At 51.8% G+C, this 9,389-nt stretch overlaps 1 protein-coding gene across 8 annotated transcripts in view; it reads right to left on the bottom strand.

Annotated features, from left to right (window-relative positions):
• Window positions 1-1,299: 1,299 nt before the first annotated feature.
• POC1A (POC1 centriolar protein A) overlaps window positions 1,300-9,389 on the bottom strand; it is a 134,833-nt gene continuing 126,743 nt past the window's right edge. For all 8 annotated transcript variants that reach the window (XM_077129097.1, XM_077129091.1, XM_077129094.1 and 5 more), the window contains one exon: window positions 1,300-1,498. Coding sequence is in view for 3 of the 8 variants with exons in the window: in XM_077129096.1 (XP_076985211.1) it covers window positions 1,400-1,498 (99 nt within the window). In the remaining 5 variants the exon portion in view is untranslated. The remainder of the gene's footprint in view (window positions 1,499-9,389) is intronic.

The raw sequence follows: 9,389 nt of genomic DNA, 5'->3' as shown, positions 1-9,389 counted from the left end.
ACTCCACATCCATTAAGTAATAACTCCCCATTCTCCCAGCCCCTGCAACCTTCTGTATTGTTTCAAAGTTATGTCCAGCTCTCCAAGAACCATCCTTTCCCCAGATCCCAGGTCTGGCTGGTGGCTCTACACACCTGCTACTTTCTGTCAGCAAGACAGGTATGAGAGCTCAGAAAATACCTCAGAGAGCCTGGGCCACCTCAGTCAAGCCCTTCCTGCAGTCCATGGGGCTGAGAAGTGTAGGCCTATCCAAGCTTGGCCACAGCTCTTGCCTGTTCCAACTAGAGGCCTACATTGGGCAGGACCCAGCTCTGATGTCCTCAGGATGTCCCAGGACACAATGATATCATCCTCAAGAAAAGGTGTGTGTGGGGAGATTTTCACACCCCCCAAAAACCACATGGCACTGCGGCAGAGCAGGTGTATTTGAGGATAATAAACCTCCCCGGCTGGTGTGGCCCAGGAAGCTTAAGGCTGAAGGCACAGATGGTCCCCAGATATCTGGGAAATACTCCCTCTGGCTTCTCCAGCACAGCTGCAGAGGGAGAGGCTGTGGAAACCCTTGTGGGCAAATGGAAGCTGGGGCCTTTGGACCCAGCAGAAAAGCCAGAAGGAAATGGGCAGTGTGCAGGGGCAGCAGCTGTCTTGCTCCTCAGTACACTGAATGAATGCAAACATCGATGTCTTGGATCACCCCAAGTCACTATTTTCTTTCTCCCTTTAGGGGCCTTGGGGCCAGGAGGACTGATTAGGTCTCAGCCAGAGAAAGCCATTTCTATGATGAGCTCCACAAAGACAGTTTTAGTTTCTGGATTCTTTTGCCCTCAGCATGTAGGGAGGAGGAGGCACAGGGCACAGCAAACACACACAGAGCAGAAATCAAGGCCGCTGCTAGACTGCCACCCACCCAAAAGCAGGCTTGCCACTAGACAAACCTGACTCAGCTTGATCCATCTTGGATCTCTCAAATTGAAAGGATACTCCTGGCCCATCCATCCTATAAGCAGTTAACCCCTAAGCTGTGGTAGGGCAGGGATGCCAGCAATATGGCTACTGCAAGGTGGAGAAACACCATTAAGGTAAGTGAAATCAAGGTGACTTAGGGCACTTCCTCAGAAGGGGAATTGGAATCTTCGGCTCTGAGGTGACAATCATCTTCAAGCATCTCCTTTACATGAAAATATATGTGGTCCTGACAGCTCGGCCTCAAGCTTCCGGTTGGAGGGCTGCATGGCACAAATAGCAAGGTAGATGCCAAACTGCATAACTCCTGGGGCTTGGGTGTAGATGTGATGCCCATTCAGTTGAATCCATTTATTTATTCTCCCAAGTCCCACAGTACAAACTCCTAGCCTACCACCCCCCAAATCAACCGAGCTCTTGATTCTTACTCCCCTGATCATGATGTCTTTCTCTGCATGATTAGCTGCTGGTTCTCCAGACACTGCTTTAGTTTGTCTTCCGTCAGGGTCAACCGCTGCTCCAGGATGGAGACTGTCTGCAAGATAAAGGATGCGTCAGGCTCAGAGGGTGGAGGTGTTGCCAGACTACCATGGGGATGGATCCTCTCTAGCCAGGCCCTGCTCAGCTGTCTCAATGGCTGTTGGGACAGCCCTTGCTTCAATGTCCACGCCTCCTGGCCCCAGATAGTTGGTCTCTGATATCAGTGGACAGGCAGAAGACACAGTGAGGAAAAGTGGGCAGCAGTTTCCACAGCCCATTGCTACTCCCTAAGACAAACCCAGGGTCAGAAGTCCCCAGCCCTGGTGGTCTGGCAATTAGGCTGAGGTATTCTGGAGCATAGCCAGCTTCCTCCTTTGGGCCAGGCTCTGTCCATACACAATCAGATCATGTAAAATCAAGCATTTCCATTACAGAAAACTGCATCCCCAAATGAAGGTGCTCCACCTGAAGCTGGCCTACAACTTGGGCCTTTCACCTCTACACATGGTGGGGACTCCCAGTCTCGCAGAAGCCAAAGGTTAGAGTGAGACACTGCACCCAGGAGGACTTCCTTCTCTCCGAGTTCAGTGAGGACCATTGTAGGAGATGTGCTGTCTGTGGGTGAGGCTTCGAGACTCTGAACAGCCCCAAGGTGATCATGGACAAGTGACAACTCCATGTCTCTGAGCCTGTCTCCTTTGTGGATGGGAGGGACAAGGCCTAGCTTCCAGCAATCTTGCTGGACAGTGCCCAGCTTGACACAGGTTGTCCATTATGACCATGGCCATTATCATGCTGCCTTTTGGAGCTGAGCTCTTGCTCAGTGGGAGTTGCATGTGCTTCATGGGCCTGTGTGGCAGACATGGCTCCCAAATGAGGCAGCAAAACCCTGCCTAACTCCTTTGGCTTTGGACAGAATATTGGCAGAGGGGCAGTGGTGTCTGGGAGACTGTGTGCTGGCAGCTGGTCCCTCCCCTCCCCATAGAGGGGCCAGTGCACTGCCGTCAGATACTCCCACCACAGGCCTGCCCCACCAATCATGTGCCCACCCCAGCACTCCTTCAGTTTGACCCATGTTAGCCACTACTACAGAGCTCATCGTTTTCCTCAAGGACCTGGTGCCTGTTGCCTGTCAGGCCCACACTGGGCACTGAGTGAGTCCACTGCGAACAAACAGGTTTGGGTCCTATGCTGTGCAGCCTAAAGGATCAAGAATGGGTCAGATTAAGACACAAAATTTCTTATTAATTGCACCCACTTGACCATGGGCTTCCCCAAGAGGTCTTGCCACCTTCCCCAAGGCTCTATGGAGGCTCTGGGCTTTGGTCCAGTTGAAAGAAAACTTTCTTTTCATACATTCAATAAAGCACTGAGACATTCTGGAGGGAATTTCCCCTCTAAGCCTGCTATAAATCCTCACAGCATCCAGCACGGATGTCAGCTGCTCATGGAGGCTGCTACGTCTGATGGCCAGCCCCTCCTCAATAAGCTGGCTGGGGCTCTGAGGGCAGCAAACCCCAGGCCACAGGACAGAGCCTGGGGGAGTCTCCGCCCATGGAATATGAACTATACCCTGAGAAGCCAAGCTGTGTTGAAAGAGTTCAGCAAGGGAGGGGATCTGCATCTCATATAAAGGGCAGCGGAAACAGCCCCCGGCTGGCCTGAAGCAGCATTCCTGGAAGTTTCCACTGGCCACGGCGAAATTTACACCAAGCCAAGCTCCAAAATCACTTTTCACCCAGACTTTTTCCGATGGCCCGGACTCAAGGCCACAGCGGGGGAGCCAGACCTGCTGTTTTTCCTTTTTTTTTTAAACTTTTCACAGGGACTTGTTTTCCAGTCGAGGTGGTGGTCCCAGAAAACATGCAAATAAGGTGCATTCAGGACCACAGGCAACGACGGCCCCTGCAAAACCTCAACAAACCAGGGCCTCTGGGGCAAAGGTGGCCTCTGTGGGGACCCATACTGACACCAGGGTGGGGGTGGGGCATGCTGCTTGAGGCTTCTGCTTAGCTCCACGGGGACCTGTATTTCAGCTCAGTAGGAAGGTGGCAGTTAACTTTGTGGATATTACATTCCTTTTTTTACAGAAAAGCATCACCTATTACACAACCAGCCACCTGAAAGGAGGGTGCTGGTCCAGGTTAGGTCCATCCCTCTGTAGCTTTTAGGAAAGGTTACCTTAGAGAGCAATATGGACAAACAGACTTACAAAACAAAGACAAAAACATCCCTCACACCACACCTGCATCTCCTTTCCCTGCCACTCTCCAGCTTCTCTCCTTCCCAGTCAAGCTTCCGGAAGAGTCATATCATCTATGGGCCTGGTCTCTACTTCCTGAACTCTCTGCCCCAGGCCTGCTCTGCCAAGGTGCTGGGTGATGGCTACCACCCGTGATAAATTCACCAGGCTCTTCCCAGCCATGTTTGACCCATCCAATCCCTGCCCCACACCCCTCCCCCACAACGGCCTTTAAGCTGGGAAGACAGGCTGGGAAGGAGAGGATGCTATTTGGATTTCTGCTTTTTCATTAGAACATTGTCTGGTAGTTTCTGGTTCACAGACTTTTTGTAATAATCCCATGCCAATAAAAACATGGGCTCTCATTCTTTCACGGAAAATGGTTATCCTTCATGATAAAAGTGAAACCTGGAAATCCTGTCCTCCAGTTTTGCTGATGTGCCTTCCTTCTACTAAGGAAAAGGTTTTCCTGGTGATGAAAAGGCTCTGATCTGGGGGCATCCAAGTGGCAAAGGTCAGGTGTGCTCAGGGCCAGCAGTGAGAGGCAAGAGGGCAGGCCACCCTGGAGGGAATAAGCCTAGGCCGCAGGCCTGGGGCAGCCAGGATGGGCCACCACAGCACAACCGTGCTTCCTTAGCATAGCCTGTGGGTAGAGGGAGGAGAGCATCTGGGATGGTGCACATTATATGTGGAGAGGGAGGGCCGTCCCTCTCAAAACGACTCAAAAAGGACTAGTTTCAGGCCCCATTATGTAATGTGGGAAGCCAAGAAATGACCTCTCTTTGGACCTGCAAAGGGAAAAATGCCACAGTTCCATGATGCCATCTCACCTGTTCTTCATACAGAATGCTATCAATGACTTAGGAATTCTGAACATCATGTCATCCGCTGTCAGATCTGAGTACTTGGGACCGACTCCATTGAAGGGCTTCATACCACCCAGGGAGGGATTCCAGGGCTGGACATTCACTGACCACACCGTGGGGGTGTGCATTCCAATAGGATGCCCCTGCTTTCTCCCATGATGCCTATGACATTGGGGAATTGGTGCTGAACCGTGTGGGATGAACTGCTTTGCCTAAAATTGACTTCTACTTCTGTTGATTCAGAGTGACGAAGGTGAGCATACACCCACCACACCAGTGTCACCCACATAATAGGTGCTCAGTATATATGTGCTGACTCAGTGTCCAGAGGGCAGAGGTCTCGACCATTCTCTTCTGCTGCCCAGCACCAAATGCATGGAGGCTGGGGCAGGCCTGGGAGGCATCATCCAGCCAGGCCCATCTTTGGGAATTCCACACAGAGTCCATCTTATTCAGGCCCAGAGACAAGGCCACACTTGTCCTGTAGGGTAAAATGGGGCACTTCAAAGGCAAACATTTCTACAGTCTTCCTAAGTCCCATACCCACCCGCCTAAGTTACAACTTTCTCATTTTATTCAAGGACAGATGACTATGACCTTCCAAGCATGACCCATGCTGCCTCCCACCTTACTCTGTCCAGAGGAACAGGTGGCCAGTGCCAGAGGCCAGTCCCAGCCTCTGAGAAAGTGCAGGCAGGGTCTGGCAGCAGATGCTAAAGAGGGAAGCCACCCTGCCTGACACTGGTTGTCTGAGGGCCTGACTTCTAAGCAGGGCAAAGGGAATTGGAAGAGAGATGGGGAATCCAAGACTCTGGCTGTGGGTGGGCTGTCTGGCCAAGGTGGCCAGGAATGATGGCACATCTCCTGGAACTCCCTCACTCTGGGGTTAAGACTCTCCCATGAAGGGAGACCCTGCCCCTCCCATCCACCGACCCTGGAGAAGACAAGCAGCTCATCCACTCTCCCTGGCTCTTCTCTGCCACCCTGGTAGTTCACTCCTAAGTCCCCTCTATGAGTGGGGTGTGGAGTTCAGAACTCAAGAGGACCAACTGGAGATCTCAGGTCTGGGCTCCAGGGGTCACCCTGATGATTCTTGACAGGCCCTGATCCAGGGGCTACTCCTGGAAGCCACCCACAGAGTGCCCATGATGTACTGAGCCCTCCTCGCCAGCCCTTTACGTAGGAACCTATACTGTTCTCATTTTATAAATTGAAAAATTGAAGCACAATGATATGAAGCAACTTGCCTCAAGTCACAGCTTTAAACTGACGAACCTCAACTGTGAACGCTGGCAGCCTGGCCAGAGCATGTGTTACAGCTTTGCAAGTGCCCACTTTTACTCTGTCCCCATCAGGTATGGAGAGGCCTGGCTTTACCTGCTTTCCATCCACTGGCCTCTGGCTTCCTCGGCCCAGGAGCCTTGTTTGTGAGACACCTACCCCAGTTCTGCACCCCTTATGCTCAGACCCAAACAGCCTGGAGGAACTCACAGATTCCACAGCCCTCACCTGACAGCCAGGTGGAACTACAAGTTCATCAGGGCTTCAGAAGTTTTATTCTCAGAGTTATACCTCTCAGGGGGTTACCTGGGTTCAATTCTCGACCACCTTCTTCTGCTGTTACCAGCAATTTCCAGGAATCCATGGCACTCCTCACGGAAAGCTTTAGCCTTAGCGACACTTCTACTTGCCATTGAACCTATTCTGTTGTTTCTCTAGACCAGAGGTTGGTAAAATACAGCCTGTAGGCCAATCCAGCTGGCTGCCTATTTTTGTAAATAAGGTTTTATTGTAACACACCCCTGCCTGTGTTTACATGTTGCCTTTGGCTACTTTTATACTACAATAGCAGGGTTGACTAGTTGTGACAGAGACTCTATGGCCCAGGGGCCTAAAATATTTACTATTTAAGAAAAAGCTGGTGGACCCTTGCTCTAGACTCACTTCACTCACCTAGACCTCATTGAGTACCTCCCCGTGCAGAGTTCTGCCCAGCCCAGTGGGGACAGGCACAGCCAGGCCCTCATGGTATGCACTGGTCTGAGGAGTTAGAAGCTCAGAACCACAGAACAGATGCTAAAAACCACGGAACAGAAGGGTTTGCTGGGGAGATTGGAGAGGTGTGACCTGGTCAGAGGCCAAGGGAATGGGCCCTGAGGAAGGAAGGAAAAAACAAAGGCCAAGATGGAAGTCATCAGGCAAGAGGGGAAGAGCACTGGGCCCAAAGGAATGGTGTGCACAGGGACACATGGTGAGCAGGAGGGTCGACCAGAGGATGTCCATGTGCCTGAGTGAGGAAAGGGAGCTCAAGAGGCAAGAGACAGGGCCAGCTGCAGGCCATGCTAATCAGCTTCATCTTCACCCTTAGGTCTAGGCTGTGGGGCACGAGACCCTCTGGCTGCTATCCAAAAACAATCCGAAAAGCAGATGCGTGGCTGTGGAGAGGTGAGATGGAGGCAGGAGAGAATGAGAGGGTAAGGTGGTGGCTGAACTGGGGAGAAAAATGGGCAAAGTTAGTGATAGCCTCGAGGATTGAACTACCACACCTGGTGGGGGGCCAGACAAGAAATGAGAGAGGAGGAGATGCTTCCTGAGGCTGAGAACAGAGACAAGAACCAATTCTGAGTGGAGGACTTGGTATTGGACAGGTTGAGGCCGAGGCACCCAAGACATCTGAGAGGGTCAGACAGAAACAAGTGATCTGGGCTGAGGCTAGTGAGTAGGAAGAAGCCTGGGCCCACTGCAGGGTTAGTTTGTATTTCTGAGTTCACATTCATTGCTGGGAATCCTGTTGCTGGGGAGGGGGCAGTGAACCCACAAGCCCCCTGGAAACTCAAGAGGTGAATCTGTACAAGTGAGGTGAGGACCCAGTAGGGCTCAGCATGACGTCGGTGACATCTGCTGAGATGACTGAAAAGCAGACAGCTCCTCAGTGAGCACCAGGGAGGGACTGCATGACCCAGGAGACCTGATAGGGTGGAGGGTGCTGGAGTCAGTGGGGACCAAAGCCAAAGAGCATCACCAGACAGGGGGTTCAGGAGTTGGGCCAGGGACTGGGATGTCCAGTGGGACTCATTGCCTCCTAGGCTGAAAAATGGCATTCATTTTATAAAAACCATAATTTTTCTACTCAGGAGAGAGAAAACATTGTGATTTGTCTCTTATTGGGACAACATTCACAGGGCGAGCACATCTTCGCTTGCTCACAGTTCAAGATGTGTAAGACATTTTATGTAACACACTGAACGGCCTTCTGAGTATGGTATAAAAATAACTGATTTTAAAGTGACAGGCTTTTATTTTTAGTTCTCTAAGAATTATAGTGATGCCCAAATAAGTTGCACCTAAATGCCAGTCCTCGCCAACATGTCTGTCACCCAGGGCCCCCCAAATCCAAGTGGGAGGGGAGCACAATTGCTGGGGCATTTCGGCAGACACCACTCTGTTCCTCACCACCTCAGATGCCTCTTTTCTCCACTGTCATCAAATTGCTAGGTCTCTGCCGATGGCTTGCTCCCAGATCTGAGGGGTTCTGGACTCCAGAACAGTGCTGGGCCTAATTCCAACAGTGCCTCCCCCCACCTCTGTGAACTGCCAAAACTGGACAGTTTGGGTACCCTGCATGGGACAGAACCTGGGTTTGTGTATCTTTGCTGGCGTCTGAGTGGCCAACCTCAGCTCCTCTGGGGACTCAGGTACCTGGGGCCCTATGAGCAGCCATACATGGGTTGACAGGGCTTCTGCATGACTCCACAGCTGGTGACGGGCACAGGTAATCCAGCCTGGGGGTGATGACCCTCTTATAGGCTATGTATGGGTCTAGAGAAAAGTTCTCTGGGCACTGCCTAGAGGAGGAAGGCTAGCGTCCAGTGCTCCCTGAAGAATGAATCCTCTGACCCTTGAAAGGCATGAAACAAAGCTGAATAACAACGACTCACCTGGTGTGAAGTGGCCCAGCTGGCCTGGCTGCCCCCGTGGGAGTCTTGCCCCATAGAGCAACGCATAGCCCCTTCACGCTCATATACTCCCCTCCTCTTCCACTCACACCACTTCTCTGCCTTGGCTTTACAGGCCTTTCCTTTGCCCTCTTGTCTCTTGCTTACTCTCCTCCTTCCTAGCCTCCCAACTTCCTTGAAGTTAGAACACTCCTCTTAGCACTGCTGGCCTCTTTTCTCCCTGGCCTGGCTTTCTCTCAAGGCAGGCTTGTCCTGTATTTTTCTCTCAGCTCTTTTCCCCTCAGTTCTTATTTCTGCTTCCTTTTTAGGCTTCTTATTCATCCTCTTTTCACTTTGTGTTGGGGGAAAAGGCAAAGAGAAAAGATACAATGTGTGTCTGTCTGGCCTAGCAAGGACTGGGCTCCAAGGAGTGTCCAAGCACCTGACATGGCTCACTTGCTCAGGGGTTGACACCAGGGCTGATGGACCTGGGAAGGAGAGCTCCAACTCTGACCGGGGCACAGAAGGCCTCTGTGAGGGCACAACACTCCACAAGATCGGCTGAAGGAAGTGCATTCCAAGCAGAAGGCACAAGAGCAAAGGCCCTGAGACAGAGAAGTACTCAGCACATTATTAGAACTGTCAGACCAGTGTAGTTGACTTGGAGTGGGCGAGCAGGGAAGAGAGATACAGTGGCCATAAGGAAGGCAGAAGAGATGCCCCAGGGCCTTCAGTCAGAAAACTGAACAAGGAAGCTCTACTCCTGGGACATCACCTTGGCAGGCTCACAGGCCTGAGCAGGCACAGCAAGAGAGGAGGGTGTTCCTACATGCCTGCGGCCAATTTTCAGAGCACTGGTTCCAGAGAAGCAGCTTCTGGGAGCTGATCACAGCCACCTGGTTC

This window comes from Tamandua tetradactyla, chromosome 15 (genome assembly GCF_023851605.1).
Source record: "Tamandua tetradactyla isolate mTamTet1 chromosome 15, mTamTet1.pri, whole genome shotgun sequence".
Lineage (NCBI taxonomy): Eukaryota > Metazoa > Chordata > Mammalia > Pilosa > Myrmecophagidae > Tamandua > Tamandua tetradactyla.
The sequence above is the reverse complement of the archived record's forward strand: the minus strand, read 5'-3'. Positions and strand labels throughout refer to the sequence as shown.